The 21,151-nt window shown below is 35.0% G+C and overlaps 1 protein-coding gene across 1 annotated transcript in view; it reads left to right on the top strand.

The window, feature by feature from the left end:
• The window catches only part of ZNF385B (zinc finger protein 385B), a 327,360-nt gene that overhangs the window by 248,981 nt on the left and 57,228 nt on the right, over positions 1–21,151 (top strand). The window contains exon 5 of the mRNA XM_060106809.1: positions 16,404–16,514. Coding sequence (XP_059962792.1) covers positions 16,404–16,514 — 111 coding nt within the window. The remainder of the gene's footprint in view (positions 1–16,403; positions 16,515–21,151) is intronic.

Genomic DNA, 21,151 nt, shown 5'->3' with positions numbered 1-21,151 from the left:
AAGAACATAATTTATATGAATAATACCTTATTTTCATGGAATTCTAGTATCAGAGGGCTTTAGCATATTTTAAAGACATTCTACAATTAATTCTTTCAACACATCCACGTATGAAATATGCTACATGTGTCATTGTTGTACGCTTTTTGCAGATCAGAAGGTTGTAGAATATAATCCAGTCTTCTCATTTCTTCCAATAGACAGCTCTGCCACTGAAAAGGAAAAAAAAAGCTAAATATCAGACAAGCAAGAGCTGGTCTCCACCCTACTGTATCCTGAATTTAAATGTGTGTATTTCTCACAGGTTATTCGTGTGGGGCATATTTTCTTAAGTACCCAATAAATCACTGTGGCTCCTAATATCAGGCTTTGCACTATATTCTATTTAGAAGATAGATTTGTCTTGTCAGTCTCATATTTGTTTTTTCTTATTATGAACAGTTTCTAGAGCCAAGTGAAGATCTGAGAGGTGTAGTAAGAAATATATGTGATCTCTTTCACAGGCTTATGATTCACAAATAATTAGAAATGTGCAGAAAGTCTCCAACAATTAAAACAACAATTAGTCTGGGTCTATGTGTAAAATGGTTCATTGTCATGATAATCAAACCCACAAAATTTCCATTTCCCAAAATGAGCTGAAGCTATTAGATGCTAAAATGATTACCAATAGTCACTATCACATGGTATATACTTAAGTTTCAACTTTTGAAGTACTTACCTTCTAAAGGGGGTGGTGGCATTCATTCAGTCAGTCAGTCACTCATTCATCAGTTATACACAACTTCCTCCCAAAAAGCCACTTGGAGCGTTCCCTTTGATCTGAGAAATAAGGCTGCTTGACTTGTTCCAAAGTAAGCCTCTAACAGTCCTATCTGGCCTGCACTCTGCTTCATACCATCCTGGGAAGCAGGAACCTGAGGGGAAGGGAGAAGAGGGAAGAGCCACCTACTTCATTACATGGGGAAGAGCACTTGACGAGAGTCAGAAGACTACAGCTGGACTCGTTTTCTTTGGTCTTGAGAAAATCACTTAGTTCCACTTTCCTCATTTTAAAACTAGGGTGATACCTTCCTAGTCTATATTACTACGTCATGAAAATTTGAGTTTATTATGGTTATGGAGAATTAAGGATATGACTGAATATTTAGAAAATTTCTAGAATTTAGTATCTGTGAAAAAAACAATATAACATATCACCATCCTATTTTTAATAATTTAAAATACCCATGAATTTCAAATGAGATAATGTTTATGAAACGATTCCTAAACAGAAAAGCTCTATTCTTATAAATAATATTAATATTTTTATTAATATTTCTACCTCTTTGATCTCATCTTCCTAACCAATTACAGTAAACCAAGTTATGTTTATCACTGGGGCTGGCGTTGTGCATTAGAGCAATCCTAATCAAGGTAGATGCTAAGGTTACGGCCAAGACCTCGTTCTTGAGTTTAAGAAATTTACAGTCAGTTTAAAGAAGTCATGTCTGGTGCTAAGCAGGTGCTCAATTTGTGTTACCTTGAATGAGATAATAGTAGTGCATACCTAAAGATCAGAATCACCTGACTGCCTGAAAACAATACAGAGGGATAATGAATCTTGAGCAGGGTTGGGGAGAGGGTATATTGAGTGGAGGTTGGGAATAACCATAACTGGTTTGTTTGGATTCCTTTTTTCACCATTTACTTTCAATAATATTTAGACTTTGAAGGCTATGTATAAAGGTATTTTGAACCGGAAAGCTGTGTACCAATGACACATTGTCATTGACACCTAAGACACAAAGATGTGTTCTGCTATATTTTTAAAACACCGTTGACTTCCAAACATAGAACCTTTATTCTCATGTTATTTGTTAATCAAACTGACATTAGTTAAAATGGCAATTAAAAAAATATTTTAAACTCAAAGTAGTCAGCATATTCATTTATCTTTCATGTACTGATAAGGGAAATCTATTCTAAAAATTCTTTAGACTTTTGACTGTTACAGATCTCTCTTCACCCTACCTCCTTCTTTTTTTCTGAACTTAAATTGCCAATCATAAAAGAAAAACCCACTTAACCTGTGCAGTAACACCTAACTGTAAATTCGGTGTGACATCTAACTGTAGATTCAATGCTTCCTGAAAAAAGATTAGTAGTTTTATAGTCTATCCCCAAATATTATATAGACCTTAACAATATGTACATATGTATGAAAACTATTTTTTATTAGAATACAAGCATCAGCCTAAGTAAAACTTTAAAAATATACAAGCCAAGATATTCATAGTTCCATAGCTATTAGGAACAGCAGAGAAGTAATCAATCTTTAGACTTCTGTGGGGGGAAAAAAGGTTTAAAACAGATACATTTTAAATTAGTTCCTTCATAAAAGAACTTTCTAGAAAGAGCCTGTGGCACATAGCTCATCAATCCTTGTGCAATCAGACCTTCCACTGTCTTCTGAGGGAGAGCTGCCACCTCACAGGCCCGGCCCCTTTAATGGGTGAGTAGCTTCTGAAGAAGAATTATGACACCCAGATGTGGAGTTCTTTGAAGCTGCACTTCTGGGGAACCATCATTTTTGTTACAGAGCAAGAGTAATATCAGAATTTCCTGGGAATCGGTCATCAAAGGAAATTATCAGCAATTCATAGACTTTCCTTTTTGCATTTGCTTCAGCCTCGAGGGTAATCAGAAAAGATTATAGTCTCCATTTCAGCTTTCATATCACTGAAATATTCTTCTCTGCCGAGAACATGATTGATTTCCAGAGGTCAGCTTTTAACCCCAGCTTCAGGAGGCCACTCGGACTTCAGTGGTTTGATAACTGCCAACAATTGTTATTGTGATATTGTTCTGTTGAGAGGCAGAAATTTGGTGATTCCTGACTAATTATCCTTTAAATAAAGTGACATATCAACTTCTCATGCTGTTAGATATAAGTATTTGTCCCATTTTAGTAAGTGTTAGGTGTTGGGGGAGAGAGAAGGGTGAATAAAAATTTTCAAATGAGCATTGGGAAGACTTTGAAACCAGCATCCTGAGGTAGAATTTTAGAATGGCAAACAGAATAATTCAGAAATGTTTCTGAAAGTCTTCAAAGGAAGTAGGTAGATTATAAATACAAATGATTTTTGCTTCATGAGACTTCATGAAGGGATTTTGTGTTTCATGACAACTTGCTACGTGATTCATGTAGGTTTTTCTCCATTGTTTGATTAGGAAATATTAATGCCAAATCTGTGGCCAAAATATAAGCAAACTGGGCACATTTTTAACTTTATGATTTCATTTGCTATATTCACTTTTCTCATAGATATATATTGCTTTACTCAGAACATACAGGGACAGAAAGGGCTTTGTGTATATTTGAAATAAGTTTGGTAGATAAAACAGTTTTACCCAGAAGTGACTAGATTTCCTTACAAATTCAAAAGAGAGGAAAGCAGTTCAGTTTAAACTATTTTTGGTTTGAACTATAGCCTCCTTGCAATCATGTAAAAATAATTATAAATCAAATGAATAAATGTTAAATGTCAAGCTGTACCATTAACAGTGCCTTATTCAATAAAGTAGTTCTCACCCCAGAGAGCAGAGGAAGGCACTTTATTAAAGCTCTTTATTTTATTTTACAAGTATAGTATATTTTGTATAATAAAAATGCAGAGTTGAACCAAAAATGTTTTTTTGCTGAGAAGAGTTGATATGTATACACATATACATCCATACAAAAAGGCAATAGCAAGGTGAATATATAACATAAAATGGTTTTGATATCACCTGTCCGCAAAACCACTCAGGGACCACTTTCCTAATTAAAGTCCTAAAATGTTAAGTGTGACAGGTAAGCCTGCAAGAAAAAGGAGGACCAATAGAATCAACGTTGGGAGAGAAGTGACATCGTTGAATGGGGATGGGGGAAGGGCACAGATAAAATGCAAGATGCCCAGTTAAAGTTGAATTTCAGATAAACAACAAATCAGTTTTATTACAAGAATAGCCTATGTAATATTTGACGCATTTATGTTAAAAAAAAAAGATTTTTATTTGCCAATCTGGCAACCATAGCAGGAGATCTGGGTTCTGGTCTTAGCTGAAGAGGCTCAAGCAAGTTACTAAAGTTCTCCGTATCTTTTCTTACTTTCATGTGAGGAAGTTGGACTAAAATCAGGCTGGTGAGACTGGGACCTGACCTACGTGTTTTAACCAGACCTGTTTTCAGCGTTTTATTATATTGAATTTCCAGTTAAGATTCTGTTTGGGGGTAGAGTTGGGGGGAAGGTTCTAAAATTCAAAACAAATAAAAAACAGTTTGAAAATGTAGACGATCTCTGACATTGTACCGCTGTGTCATGACAGTGTGGCATGGGAGAGCCCACAATGCTTAGTATTGGAGCATTCCAGATTTGTCACCTTGCACTGAGCCTTTTAGTCCTCACCTGTCAGGTTTCTTCTGAGTGCCAGACTAAGGAATGTGTTGTTCTCTGTTTCAGGAAAAAACACTTAATTTCTACTTTGCTTTACAGCATGAAGAATATATCCAAATAGGTCCAGATTTCCAATTTTGCAATTCTTCCTGCCTAGTGGGGTTTTCTTTTCATCTTAAGCCTTTTTAGTTTGTGTCACAGACCTGTTTTGCCTCAGCATCAGGATATATCTGATTAGTTACTGAACAGCCTTTCAAACTTAGCTTTGATAGAATGGTTTTGAAAGGATGTCAGTTAATGCATTTGGCTGTTCAGCAGGTGTATTGATTTTTAAATCTAGAAAGCTCATTACTTCTCTAGTCTCTTAGAAAGCCCTTGTAACATTTTTTTTAGCCCATTTCCCAGAAAATAGGAAAATTTATCACTACTTAGATTTGGAGATTTAGCACCAATAATTTTTAAAAACTACATTCATAAGCATCAGCAAGTAGTCTTTGGTTATTTGTATGCCTTTTTTTTCCTCCTAAATAACAAAAAGTTCTAGTTTTTTTTTAAGATATTTCTCAAACTTATTTCTGGCTCTGAATTTTGTTATGGAAATTTAATCCTGGAACCAAGTTTGGGGGTTGTTTTCATGCCACTATTTTAAAAAGAAAAACAGGAAAGGCCAAGAAGTAGGTGACTGTGTTCTATATAAGATACTAGCCTATCCTTCCAAACCTCAGGATGTGTGTCTTCTTTCAATGTCCTATAGAAGAATCAGTTCTCATAAGCTATCCTCAAATGAATCTCTATCTTGTTTAGTATTTTGCACATCTATTGAAAACCTATACTTCAGTCCATATTCCTGAAATGGTTTATTTCTTGTTTTATTTTTATTTCACCCCGAGGAAACAAAATACTGAATAAAACATAGGTAACACCTGACTCATTTATTTTAGATTCTCTTGGTGAATCCAGTTCCTGTTCTCATCACTCTGAATAGTGTTTTTCTTTGGATGAGAGAGTTTATTGTCAACTATGTACGCCTTGGGCTCTTTGTTTTTTTGAAATATGAATATACCTCATTGAGAAATATAAAGTATAAATACTTTGAAGGTAATAACTTTTCCACAGAAAAAAATTACTAATAGTATTTGTCATCATTTCATTTCTTCTTCTATGCTATTAAAATTCAGAATAGAGCTAAATTCTTATTAATTCTCTTCCAGGTAGTTTTTCATCTTTCTTAAAAATTTTGTAACTTTTCTCATATTCTCTCAAAAGTGCATCTAATAATTTCATAGAAACTTTTTGTTACCTTGCCTTTGACAGTTGTTACTGATCTTTCAAATCTGTATGCATGCATTGGCCAAAAATTATTTTAGTTATAGGAACATCAAATAGTAAACATAAAATGAAAACCCTTTCAAGAACTTTCTTTGTATCCTGATGGAAAAACACCTCTCTTTCCTCATGGTTTCCAGTCATATCTAAGCATTTCTTGTTCAAGAATGAAAACAAAGAAAGAAAAGGACTGGATTTCCTTAGGAGATATAGTTTAGCTCATACCTTAATGCCTTTTCCCTACATTGAAATGAGCACCTGAATTGGAATTGAGCATAGTCTGGGCTCCCTTAATACATCATATTGGGCTTCCCTGGTGGCCCAGTGGTTGAGAATCTGCCTGCCAATGCAGGGGACACAGGTTCGAGCCCTAGTCTGGGAAGATCCCACATGCTGCGGAGCAACTAGGCCAGTGAGCCACAACTACTGAGCTGCGCGTCTGGAGCCTGTGCTCCGCAACAAGAGAGGCCGCGATAGTGAGAGGCCCATGCACCATGATGAAGAGTGGCCCCCGCTTGCCGCAACTAGAGAAAGCCCTCACACAGAAACGAAGACCCAACACAGCCAAAAGTAAAAACTAATTAATTAATTAATTTTTAAAAATGCATATTAACCAATTAGACCTTCCAAAATACATTTTTAACCTGAATATGGTTACATATGCTACTGAATTTCAATCCTTAAGTTTACTCATCTAATGTTTCAATAGGAATATCAACACCCAAAATGTTGCTGGGTATGTGTGTGTCCGTGTAGTAAGGTATGAGTGAACCTTCAATTAAGTCTCATACCCATTGCAGACGTAAGCTGAAAGTCTTATTTGTTAAACTGAACTCTGTGAAATGCTCTTTGATGTGGCTTCTCAAATTACCCAGCGGCATAACTACAGCTTTGCTGCATCACTCTTGATCCCTGGCAGCATGGAAAATCACCAGGCATGTAGAGCCAGCCAGGAAAATGGAACATTTTACATTTGCACTGACCATATGATTACATACAAGGATCTACTGTCAGAGTTAGACATTCGGCTTCAGTAAGGTGCGTGGGTGTAATCTTAGGGCATCTCCCATTAACAAAATAACTACTGTCTGAAAAAGAACTTAAAATTTATTTCTTCTACTTAGAAAAATTTAAAAATTATCCATCAAAGTGTTAAGCTGGTTTTCCACTAAAGAGGGGGGGATGGTGAAACCACCCCCTGCTTTCCTTTCAGCTTTTTTGCTTGTACCATTTGGTAACTCTTTAAAGTTCTAAAAGTGTTAAAAGTGAAAAACATTATTTTCATATGATATCTTCACAAAAAAATGCTAGAGCTTAGCCAAAATATGTACTTATTTAAAAAACAGAGAAGTAACTCATGGGTATTTTGGTTATTCACTAAAAACTACCAGGCCAACTACATTGTACCAGAAACCCACTAGGAAGGTCTCCAGGTAAGATGCATCTAGCGCTAAGCACTCATCCTTAGAGAACTTCCAAAACAGATCACTTTAGTTTCCCGTTCTCTTTAAGGACATGATGATAGTGGTGGCTGTAAGTGGTGTCCCAGTTGTTGTCTTGGGACGTGGTAGTTGAAGAAACTCCTCTGTGGAGATCTCATAGATGGCTTTGAAAGCCGAAGAGCATGCCCTTTACAGTTTTTACCAGTGATATGATTCCGAATTCTGTATCAACTATCTAAATCATGGGATAATGTCCTTATCTTTACATACTTAGTATGGTTTTACATGTGAAAGTATCAGAATCAAAGTTGTATCAAGACAACGAAAATGTTTTTAGGAATTGTCCTTGGTAAAATTGTGTTTCTTTCCCATTCTCCTGTTTTATTTTTTTCATAGTACTTAAAACACTCTGAAAATACCTTATTTATAACTTTAGATATACAGGTTTCCCCCACTATCCCAAAATGGAGAATTCCTATGACATCTTTCCTAAGTAGAAATGTTGTAAAGTGAAGAAGCAATTAGTTTAGGATATGTCTTGCTAATAGATGCACAAAATAAATCCAGATAAAGAATAGATGCTCACACACACAGTTCAAAGCTATGGCGGCTTGATCCTGAGATGCTCAGTGTAGTTTCCTGGGAAGGAGCTTGGTGGTGCCACTGTCACTGCTTGAGATGCGCACTGCCTCTATAAAGGTTTGCACAAAAGAAATGCTGAACGCTATTTTCATTTTTCAACTTTTTTCATAAAAGCAAAAATTCTCTTGGGATTTCTTTCAGTTAGTGAAAACAGGTACTAATGTAGGTCTTCCATAAAACCAAGTGGCGTAAAGCAGACTTTGAAAAAGCAGGGGATACATATATAGGTCTCCCCAACTAGAATGTTGTATTTTTGAAGGCTTGTTCTCTACTGTATGTCCAGCTCCTAAAACAGTGCATGATAGCCATTTAATAAACTATTGTTAAATGAATCAATATTCAATAAAATACAGTGTTTGTGCAAATTGAAAATTATACATTTATAAAAGTGTGATGTGTTGGAAAGGAGCAAAAATTCCCAAGGACAGAACTGTCTATGTTGATATGAAATAATCTCTAAAAAGGTTGCACTTTTTATTATCAGAGGGCTCTAGAAAGAAGACATTATTTTATGGCAGAAACACACATCTCTAACATTCTGTGTATGTTTCTTTTTTATTCTTCTAGAAATGAAACCAAGGTGGAATTTCTCCCAAAAAACTACTGGAAAATGCAGTTTAGTTTCCTTTCAAAATAGATCTTCAAAATAGATCCCAGGGTGTTTTTTCCTTATTCTAGTCATTCTTTTTGTCAGTGGAATATATAACGCTTATTTGATGAATCCCAGAGCTTTTCAAAGAAGGCCTGGCAATATGGAATTTGAGTGAAAGGTATCAAACTTTCTAAATTCATTTTAAGGGAAAAAAAAAAAGGAAAGAAAAGAAAAAAAATTAAATTCTAACCTATGCTCTACTCTACTCGGTTGCTTCAAATCTCTGGGCAGACTCCACTTATATTTTCTACAGGGATTTTTGACCAGTACGAGGGAGGCTCTGGAAAGGGATCCCGGGATCCCACTTAGTTTCTGCAGCAATCAGATCCTTCTAATTGTCAACCAGCCTCAAAATATGTAAAGGTCTACAACATTTTGATAAAATAGTAGTAATAATAATAATAATAATAGCTTTATTGGATCTGAGACTTAGATCAATGTGACCTATTATTTTCTAAAGTGCATGTTATTTTAGCCTTTATGCCAATTCTGGTTAACTTTCTGGTGGAGTAATGGTATCCCTGTGGTACAGGGGCACGGCTGATTTTGTTTGCAAGTCACAGCCAATGTGTGGTTTTAGCAAAGAGCTAAATATGGCACATGATTGAATCAACAGTCTGTGGAGAACGTGGCATGTCACTTGTCTTCCTTCCAGTGACAGTGATAGCATTCTGGTGGACCCCTGTCAGGATGCTCTGGGTAGGAAAAGCAGTGGCAGGATGGCAAATCTCAACTTTTACACGTTCCAGATGCAAAAAGGCAGGTCTCACAGTAGCATGCAGCTCCAGTGTAACATTTCATGTGGTTTATTTTTATTGAGACTTCTGATTTGAAATCCAAAACAGTACAGTTGTGTGGTTGAACTAACATTGCCAACAATATGCAGTTGTTTGTATTTCCTGATCTTTGAGAAAAGGAATTTGTCTTGCAACAGTTGTGTCTGCTTTGTTTCTATTTAAGTTTTCAAGGATTGGAAACAAGTAAAACAGTAATAATAAAGGCATGTGGTCAGAGTATTTAAATATAAAAGACAAAACCTTTTTTGAAGTAACTTCAGAGAAATATTTCTCTTCAGTGACATAAGCTATCACTTTTAAAGGTGTCACTTCATGAATATTTGAAGTTCTAATGAGACCCTATTGTCTCATTCTTTTCCATAAGTCCAACAATGAAAAAGGAAGGGATGAAAAAATAGTCATTCTTTTTGTACTACTGTAATTTTACAATATTGCAGTTTAAAAAACTGATGCTGGGGCTTCCCTGGTGGCACAGTGGTTGAGAATCTGCCTGCCAATGCAGGGGACACAGGTTCGAGCCCTGGTCTGGGAAGATCCCACATGCCATGGAGCAACTGGGCCCGTGAGCCACAGCTACTGAGCATGCGTGTCTGGAGCCTGCACTCCACAACAAGAGAGGCCGCAACAGTGAGAGGCCCGCGCACCGCGATGAAGAGTGGCCCCCACTTGCCACAACTAGAGAAAGCCCTCACACAGAAATGAAGACCCAACACAGCCAAAAATAAATAAATAAATTCATAAAAGGGGATCAATTAAATAAATTATTACAAAAAATAAAAAAATAAAAAAAAATAAAAAACTGATGCTTTGCCAAACTTCCAGAAAGCCCTAAGTCACAAGGATTTAGTAGCTGAGATCTGCTTTGCAGAAATCAAGGACAGGTGCAAATGATGACCATCACCTGCTACATGTAATCTCTAAGTATTCCTGGAACTTTCTTTTTTTTCTGTGTGCTAGCCCAACAGTTACAACGGGGAAAGAGGACAGGGCAGCCCCAATTTTTATTTATGGCTTTCCTGAAGTAACCCAAGAAGAAATGGGCTTATCTTAAGAAGGGCATACATTGGTCAGAAAGAGAAAAACTGAGACTCACTTCTCCAGGAAACTTTTACTCAAACACCAAGTAGGGGCTTCCCTGGTGGCGCAGTGGTTGAGAATCCTCCTGCCAATGCAGGGGCATGGGTTCAATCCCTGGCCCGGAAAGATCCCACATGCTGCAGAGCAACTAAGCCCGTGCACCACAACTACTGAGCCTGCGCTCTAGAGCCCGTGTGCCACAACTACTGAGCCCACATGCCACAACTACTGAAGCCCACGTGCCTAGAGCCTGTGCTTCGCAACAAGAGAAGCCACCGCAATGAGAAGCCTGCGTGCTGCAATGAAGAGTAGCCCCCGCTTGCCGCAACTAGAGAAAGCCCAGGTGCAGCAACGAAGACCCAACGCAGCCAAAAATAAATAAATTTAAAAAAATAGAAATAGAAAAAAATACATTAAAAGAAAACAAGCCACCAATAGGCCTTATGTGTAGCTTGACTAGACAGCTGCCCTCCAGGCTGCAGAAATTCTAGGAACACTCCTCCTTTCTTCCCATTTCTCACACTCTACAGCAGTGCCACACATGATACCCAGCATCCCTGCTTGGTGGTCCGTTAGCAGGGAAGAGTCGGGGGAGAGACTCTCGCCTCAGTTTGACTCCTGGCTTCAGACCTACGAACTTGAGGGTGAGAAGTTATTAAACCTCTCAAAGCCTCGGATTCCTCATTTGTAAAAGGAGGATAAAAATGGTATCTGCCTCATGTGATGGTGGCGAGTACACTAGATAATCCCTTAGTATAGTTCCTGGCACGTGGTGAGAGCTCTAAATCTAAGCTGCTCTTATTAAGATGTTTATTATTCTTATTACACAGCTACAGAAAGGAATTAAAAGGCAAATACCCCAGGAGGATAACACATTGATGTCACTGTTAAAGGGAGGATCCTGGATGCTTGAATTGTGAGAAAATCAGAAAAGGGGGGAAAAGTCTAAAGTAGGGGTGGGGCAAGAGGGGACAGACCTTTATGTGCCTTCTCATGCCTCAGTGTTTTGCTTAATCGCCATCCTTTTTCACTTTTTAACTTTTACAATAATGTCCTTTCTTGTGTTTGACTCATCCTACCCCATCTAATCTGGGACAATGTCTGAAACATATTAGGCCTCCAGAAATGTTTGTTGCATGATTGATCTTTAACTTTTTAAAGTCAAAAACATTGTTTCTACTTCTGTTTAGTAGAAAAGCTAGTATTGCCTACTATATTGTATAAGTGGTGACCAAATGCTTTTTAGAATGTTGGTTAAAGCAGATAGCTAAGTTTAAGATGAAATGTCCTCATCTTTAAGAATATTATGGATACCCAGCCACATATAAGAAAGACGTGTATAATTCTTGAGCAGTCTTTTTTGCTTTTTAATTGGGTGGTGCTTGGTTTACTCCCACACCCAGCCCCACTGGATGGGTAGTGAAGTCATTGTAAGACTCTTACAAGAATACAATTCGAACTTCATCCCCTTGAAAATTATTTAGATAGTTGAAAGGTTTGTAATTTTATTTTCTTTGCCTAAAATTCCATCTAGGAAAGTTATCTCAAATATAAATGTCATCTAGTACTATCATTTGATCATGTAGTCCCTACCTTAGATTCTCTGCCCGCCCATAGTCTTTCATCCTGACTTTAGTGAAGTGCTGCACTGTGTTTCTTTTCCCTGTGGCTAGGTTTTTTTTGCAACTGCATGTGTTTTTATATGATTGCTTACTCTGTGTGGATATAAATTGCTTTTTGGAATACTCAGTGAAAGTAGATCTTTAAAAAAAAAACTCACACAGATTTGTAGTTCCATAAACTTGGTGAATACATCAAGTTATCTGTTCTTATTTTGATATTGAAAATATAATAGATGGTGTGATAAGGCCACCTTCACTAATTCCTTTTATAAGTACTGTAATAGAATAGTTAATTTGTCCATACGTAGCCTCCAATCATCTCCTCAATTCCTGGTAAAAGCCACAACCCCATCTTTCATTTTTATGACCTACCAGTTAATTGCACTAATAGGTTTTGTTTTTCATTTCTACATGACTTTCATTAGCAAAAGTGGAAAGTGTTAACTCTTGCTGCTTTTTAGTTAGTAATCATTTCAGGCTTTTTAATCAGAGATGAGCAAAGAAAATGGATTTTTAAAAATTTTGTGTGAATGTGCTTGCTAGCCTCAAAATTCCAGATGACTACTTCTGACTTTTACTTTTTTAGAAAAGAAGAGGCTTATTTGGGACCAATAAATTCTGCCAGGTAAGGAATATTGGTAGCTAGAGCTATGTGGTAGGGGTTTTTTCCTTTAAAAAAAAAACTTTTTTTAGCGTTGTTTACCAGTGAAACAATCTTCTCAATCCACAGACAGCTTTCTTGTGCAGTGTGAACTAGTATGACCTAATCTAAGTATTTAACAAGGCAATTGTTCGTTTAAAAGTGATATAAACATTTTAATAAAGATGTTTAAAAACACTTCAAACATCTTTATTAAAATCTTTAAAACTTCAAGAGTTTGTTGTACAATTGTAGTACCTCCAATAATTTTGCTGAGTACTCTACATATGAAATCATTATGGTATAGATATATAGTTTTGACTATACTAAATTGAATCACATGTATTTATCACATTTTAGAGTTTATGAGAATGTTTTTATTCATCTTGATTTTTTTATTTATCCTGAAAATTGGTGATTGAATAAAAGACTTGCCATTGATTTAGTTATACATATCTCATTATGATTAGAGAAAACTGATTTTGCATTAGTGGAGGAAAAAATTTAAGTTAATATAAATTAACATCATATTTATTATTTTTATCTAATTTTTAGAGTATTGTAGGAATGCTACAAGAAAAAAATTCAGGATTTTACTACTTTATACTTTTAAAAAAGAGAAAGATCTGAAAGCCTTTTCTATGTTATTGCTAATTATGGACCCCACTGAAATGACCCAGGTATTTGTAGTTACTGCATCAGATGGCATATACTCAAAACATCAGCTGGACAGTGTCTGTTTCAAGATACCAGAAGAATTGGCCAATGGAGCATTCTTTCTTATACCATTTAAAGTCTTCTTTCAACTAAATCATGTCCTCCCAAGTGACATTTGAATAAGAAGTATAATTATATAATTCTATGATAAACAGAGAAAGATAAACAAGATTTAGAAAAATGTAGATCTTTTCTTGAAATACCTATAACAAAATAGAGAATCAAGTGGAAAATAGAAAAATTTGTTCCCAGTGAGAAATATGGAAGGTAAAATTTTCATATGATTAGTGGTAAGTCTTTCAAAGGATATAATGGCAGCAGGAGTTAATGACAGGTGACAAGGAAGGGGGTAAAAGGACTGTGTTTTATGAGGACAGGTAGGATTATATGTGTAAAGTAGAGAAGTCGAGTTTAGTTAAGAGTTTCTTGAAGGAACCTCCTTAGTTTGCTTTACATGGAGCAGATGGCTGGGAACTTGCCTGCCTTAGTATTGGGGGTGCTTAGCCACAACTCACCTTTCAGGAAGAGAATGCTCAGCCTTGGGAACATAAACAGTATTTTCAGGCTGTTAGGGTACAAATGTGAGATTTGAGTAGATAAATTTGTATCAGGGGTTACTTGAAAAATTATGTAGGCAGCTAACAATTTCAAAAATGTAAAGGGAATGTTTATATCTAAGGGTTGTGTTGGAGCTCTCAACAGATATCTTTGTTTACTAAAAATTTGGAGCTAAATTTTTGTAGATGTATTTTTGTCTATGTTTCCATATTGCAGTATGGGAATAACTAGGATAGTGCATTTATTTTGGATGATGGAAGTTTTAGTTTTTAATGGTAACTTTCAATATACTTTTGAAATGAGTAATAGGAAAGGATATACATTAAAACTATGTTTTCATGCATATTGCTGCTGTTTTTTATAAGTCTTTTAATTTGCTTTAAAGAAAGAATGTTAAGTGAATAATAATAACATATACAATAGTATATAGATATGGCAAAAATAATAAAAATGGCATGCAGAAAATATGATTAGGAAATATTCATATACTTTTATCCTATATAGTTCACACATCACTAGATGTATTTTTTTAGAGCCTGAGAACAGAAAATATCTCAATAAAATGCTCTTATTTTTTTAACTTTGCAAAACAGTGTAGTTTTTCCATCCTGCCAATATAGTTAGACTATTTTATTTTTAAGCCTGTCCAAACTGATTTGCCATCTCTAGTAATGATCAGAAAGTACAGGTTCATGTTTTGCAAATGGATGAGACTTTAAGTGTATGCAGTTGTTAGTAAGAAAGTGAACTAAGGTTTTTTTTTTCTGATCTTTTGAGATTTTCTTTGCCCATAGAGGGTTTTTTTTAAAAAATTCTCATTTAATAAAATTTAATACAATCAATTATAACCTTGAGCAAAACAAATCCCCAGATTTTCTAGTAATAATATTTTACATTTAGTGGTTAAATTTAAAAAAAAATTTTCTTGGAGTATAGTTGCTTTACAATGTTGGGTTAGTTTCTGCTGTACAGCAAAGTGAATCAGCTATATGTATACATATATCCCCTCTTTTTTGGATTTCCTTCCTATGTAAGTCACCACAGAACACTGAATAGAGTTCCCTGTGCTATACAGTAGGTTCTCATTAGTTATGTATTTTATACATAGTAGTGTATATATGTCAATCCCAAAGTAGTTAAACATAATACTCTTAACAGTTTTTTCTTTTTCACTTTTTAAGTTATCATACATAAAATTGACTTTTTGGGAATGTGCCTAGTTCTGTGAATTTCAACACATGTATAAGTTTGTGTAACCACCACTACAGTCAAGATATAAAATAGTTCTATCACTCCAGAAAACTCCCCTTTGACTTTTTTAAGCGTTCCAAACCACATAACTTTTCTTTATAGTGGGAATACACTGTCCTGTCATCTCACTTAAACTTGTAGCAAAAAAAAAAAAAAAAAAAAAAGGCTACTTTACTGTTCAATAATTCTGTAATCCACCCTCCTTTCTAATGTATTTAAGTTCTTCTAACTGCTGATTTTGCACTTTGTTGATTCATACGCCTCATCAGGGATAGTATTCATTTCCCCTCTCTACCAAATATCATCAACTAATCCAGTCCTAAGTTCTAACCTCTGGAGATTTCCTAGACAATGGTGTCTATGGATCTATCCTTGTTCATGTTACATCTGTTTATAAGTTATGCTTTGTTCGTCATTGTTTTTTGAACTGCCAGTTGTCTGACATTAATGCTGGAGATTATTATCTGGAGTACACAAGAGAATCACTGCTGTGTCTCTCTTTTTATAGGCTCTGCAGATAGTGTTCTTTCTTTTTCCAAATACTTTCATGGCTTTGTGGCATACTTTTTCTATGGTATCACTGTATATTTCTCTGCCTGTTTATGGTAAATGCAAACCAAAGAGAGAAAGTCACAGGTTATAAGTCAGAACTTTACTTGATCAATATTTAAGCAGGGGTTGCATATTAACCAATCTGTTATAGGCATTTGAGTGACATGCATTTCCAGTAGAATGAATATCTAGAGTACATGAACAAAAACAAATTATTTTAAAATAAAGGTCAACATTTTCTGTGCTGTGATAAAGCCTGTCATTTATGACTTTGCCACAAATAAAAAACTAAGAAACTTAAATACATCTGTAACAGTCGTCATTGGAATCATTTCAGACCATCTTAAGTATTATTACCTCACATAGGGAAAACATTAACAAGTTAATTTTAACCCTGATCTTTAGATCTTAAGTTTTCTTGTTCTATGATTCTTTTAAGGTTTTTCAAGTTTTCTTATATAGATATAAGATTTCTTGAAATGTTGTGATTCTCCTGTGATTTTTTTGTGTTACGATTTCAAACCAATTTTTTTGTTTTTATTTTTAATTCCTGGAAATAAGTACATTACTATCGAATGAGAGTCTTTATTATCCTTGTTTGGGAACTAAAAGTTAAAACGTTAAGGAATAATACAGCTACTTTTACTTGCGCACACTATTATCTATCCTTTGAAGTTATAAATTGACTATTTTGTCATTTGCTCTTTAGATGGATCCTGTGCAAAAAGCAGTCATTAACCACACATTTGGAGTGTCCATTCCCCCAAAGAAGAAACAAGTTATTTCTTGTAATGTCTGTCAGCTTCGCTTTAACTCGGATGTGAGTATCACCTTTTCATTGTGCTCTGTAGTCTGTCAAGCTCTAAGTCTGATTGTTCTGAATATGTACATCTCTTCGTATATACATACTCTCTAGCAGCCCCTCCAATTGATGGCCCACTTATTTCAGTGTGCTAGATTTTCAAGGGATTTGGATTCAACATTAGAAGCTTGAACAACAGAGTGGCTAATGTCAAAAATCAAGGATTTCTCTATGTAATGTCTCACCTATACCATTTTACACTTAATCCCACCAGTTATATTTACTTTTCAAAAATACTTGAATAGCAGAAAATATTCTTAAACATTTAAAATGCAATGAAAATATGAAAAAATGCAATGAATGTTGAAGAAAACCATTGTTATTACTCTTGATAACAAGTGTCACGTTATATGTATGTGTGCCAAATCATATTAAATACCTGAGAGAATAATTTATTATACAATTTATATTTTCCCAGACTATGGAAATACAGGGAAAGCTTTGTAAATTATTTTATCTGGCAAGCATAACCATCCTGTTAAGAAAAATGATAGCAAGAAAAGGGTACAAATCAATATTTTATGAAAGTCGATTTTAAAATGTAGAATAAAATAACATAAAATCAAAATAAATAATATTAGAATATTTATAATACCCAATGACCAAGTAAAGCCAATGAGCAATGCAAATCTGAATCTGGCGGCTGCATATTGTATGTGATATTTCCCAAGTTACTTCACAGTAGAAGTCACTTTGCCAAGAGTATATTATACGATTCATGAGTTTGGGAAATACTGAAATAATAAATACCTTTGTTTGAATATCCATTAAACGATATTTTGATAATTCTACACAGGAAACATAATGAAAATTATAGTCATTGGAAAAGAGGAGATATGCTTTTCATGATTTATAAAAGTATGTTTAATGCAATTTCAACCAATGACTTTTTTTGGCACCTGATAAAATCTTTCTCAAATTCCTTATTCAAGAGTTAAAATGTTCCTAAATAAATTGAGAAATATGTAGTGCCAATTCATTCAAAGTCTCATTATTGTTAAGATGTCATTTCTCCCCAGATTGATCTATAGACCCAGCACAACCCAGATAAAAATCCTAGAAGGCTTTTTTGTGGAAAATGCCAAGCTATTTCTTAAATATACATAGAAAAGAAAAGCCCTATAATAGCCAAAATGTTTTTCAGGGAAGAACAAAGTTTGAGAACTTATGCTTCTTGATTTTAATACTTACTATAAAACCTATAGTAATCAAGACTGCAATACTGGTGAAAGAACAGTAGACATATGGATCAATAGAATACAATAGACCTGCACCTATACGGTCAGTTGATCTTCAATAAACTTGCAAAGACAGTTCAATGGAGAAAGGCTAATCTTTGCAACAAATAGTGCAATTGGATATCCACTTGTAAATTTAAAAAAAGAACCTTGACTGGTACTTCACACAAAATATAAAAATTATTTCAAATAGATCATATATATATATATATATATATATATATATATATATATATATATATATAACTATAAACTTAAAACTATAAAACTTCTAGAAGAAAACAGGAGAAAATTTATGTGACCTTGAGTTAGGCAAATGTTTCTTAAGAAACAAAAATATGAATTATAAAAATGCTTATATATTAGACTTCATCAAAATTAAAAACTACTCTTCAAATGACACTATCACACTGTTAAGAAATTGAAAAGAAAAGCTACAGACTGGGAGAAAATATTTGTAAAACACATGCCTTGTATGCAGAATATTTAAATAACTTATAACTCAATAATAAATAATAAATGGGCAAACGATTTGAATAAGCACTTTACCAGAGAAGAAATATGAATGACAGATAAATATGTAAAACAATGCTCAACATCATTAGCCATTAAGGAAATGCAAACCAAAATCAGATACCACTATACCTACTAAAATGATGAAAATTAAATAAATTGATATTACCAAGTGGCAAGGATGAGGAGCAACTGGAACTCTCATTCATTGTTGTTGGAAATACAAAATGGTGCAGGTCCTTTAGAAAACAGTTTGGTAGCTATTTATAAGAAATTTTATAATGTTATAGGTACATTTCCCATACAACCCAGCAATCCCACTTCTAGGTATTTATCCAAGAGAAATGAAAACATATGTTCATATGCATGTGTCTTTTATAGTAGCTTTATTCGTAATTGCCCCAAACTGAAATTGATCCTAATGTCTATCAACTGATGAATGGATAAACAAACTGTGGTATAGCCATACAATGGAATACTACTCAGGAATAAAAGAAATGATGTATCAATACATCCCACAACATGGATGAATCTCAAAGGCAGTATGCTAAATGAAATAAGTTGGACACAAAGACTATATACTGTATGGTTACACTTATAAAACTTTTGCCAAACACAATACTATGGGGACAGAAATCAGACCCGTAATTAACAGGGTCTGAGGGTGGGGTTGGGGCATTCATCACCAAGGGGCATGAGGGAACATTTTTGGGTGATGTAAACATTTGTAATCTTCATTGTTGTGGTAGTTACACAACTGTTTTTGTTTTTCAAAACTCATAGAACTCAATACCTAAAAAGGAATTTTACTGTATGTAAAGTATACCTCAGTAAACCTGACTAGAAAAAAATGCAATGTGATAGGAATCGTCAAATATTTTGTAAATTGAAGACTAATTAATCATAGAGACATACCTACTAGATATATTAAACTATAATATTACTACTAGATTTAAGGTATAATAATTAAAGGATTTTTTAAGAAAAGACAGAATAATAAATACTGAAATAGATCCAAGTATATTTAACAATTTTGCCCACTTATTATCCAAATTTATATAGTCACATAGGGAAATTAACGTCTCTGTAACTTTACGAATATAAAATGAAAATGTTTGCTACTTAACTGGCCACTTACAAAATGAATACCCACCAGAAGACATGCTCCATATTTGGTTCTAGCATTCCCACTGCAGCAATACCTGATGCTGAAAACATCTCATAATACAATACAAAGAGATCGCAAAGTAAAATTACAAAAATCTTGCAAAAGATGCAGACTTTCATGAAGTCTATAAATGTCATGTTAGAGAACAGCTTAATACAAAGCCACTGACAAATGAGGATCTGCCTGATAGAGTTAAAGAAGAGAAAAGTAACAAGGTTTATGATAGACAGGCTCTGCAAAGCAAAATATTTTGACCATCAAGTGAATAATAAGGACTTTGAGGCAATTATGAATCCCTTGAATTAAAAAAACATATATTTACGTGGTCCAAAAAGCAAATTAATTTTAAAAGGTACATTGAAAAATCTTGTTCCATCCTATTCCCCATCCTCCCACCCTCCATGCCTTTCCCTGTCTATCTGTAACCACTTTAATATTTCTTGCCTATCTTTCCTGGGTTTGTTTATGCAGATTGAGATTGAATATGTACTCAATCTCCTCCCTTTTCTACATACAAGGTAGCATACTATTCACACTTTTTTTTGCCCTGTACTGTTTTTACATAACAATATATCCTAGAGAATTTTCCCTACCAGAACATAGCAAGCTCCCTCACTGTTTTTTTATAGATATGGTAGGCAAAGATGTTCACATCCTAATCTCTGGACTCTTTTACTATATTACCTTGTATGGCAAAGGGGAATTAAGGTAGTAAATGGAATTAAGGGCACTAATCAGCTGACCTTAAAATAGATTACCTGGGATTTTCCTGCAGGCCCAAAGCCCCTTAAAAATAGAAGAGGGAGGCAAAAGAGGAAGTTAGAGTGATATGATATAAGAACAACTAGACTGGTCATTGTTGGTTTGAAGGTGTAAGAAGGGGCCACATGGCAAGGAATGTGGAAAGCTTCTAGAAGTTGAAAAGTCAAGGAAATTGATTTTACCCTAGAGCCTCCAAAACAGAATGCAGTCCTGCTGACACCTTGGTTTCAGCCCAATGAAACCCATGTTGGACTTCCGAATTCCTGAATTGTAAGATAATAAATGTGTGTTGTTTTAAGCCACTGAGTTTATGGTAATTTGCTAGTACAGCAATAGAAAACTAATACAGTAGTCTATGTGTAGATGTTCCATAGTTTACTTAACTAGTCCCTTATTGGTGGACACTTAGGTTGTTTCTTATCTTTGGAGTTAACATAGATTCTCATAGCCAATAAATATAGACATAGGACATAAATTTGAGACTCTGGCTTCCCTGGTGGTGCAGTGGTTGAGAGTCCGCCTGCCGATGCAGGGGACACGGGTTCGTGTCCTGGTCCAGGAAGATCCCACGTGCCACGGAGCGGCTGGGCCCATGAGTCATGGCCGCTGAGCCTGCGCGTCTGGAGCCTGTGCTCCGCAACGGGAGAGGCCACAACAGTGAGAGGCCCACATACCGCAAAAAAATAATAATAAAAAAAAATTTTGAGCCTCTTGACTCTAAATCCACAACTCTCCAATGATACTGTTGCCTTACAACTTTACTCATTTTCTTAGCATTTATTGTGCTCCTATTTTATGCCAAGCCCTATACATACTAGACTCCAGAGTCTAGCAGCAACTTTTACTAGTAAACAGTGTGAATGAAAGCATGCAAGGATTAACCTTATTAGATCCTCTCAGAACATATTCCAGGT

The sequence above is a fragment of the Mesoplodon densirostris genome, chromosome 8, assembly GCF_025265405.1.
Source record: "Mesoplodon densirostris isolate mMesDen1 chromosome 8, mMesDen1 primary haplotype, whole genome shotgun sequence".
Lineage (NCBI taxonomy): Eukaryota > Metazoa > Chordata > Mammalia > Artiodactyla > Ziphiidae > Mesoplodon > Mesoplodon densirostris.
This window is presented reverse-complemented; position numbering and strand designations above follow the sequence as displayed.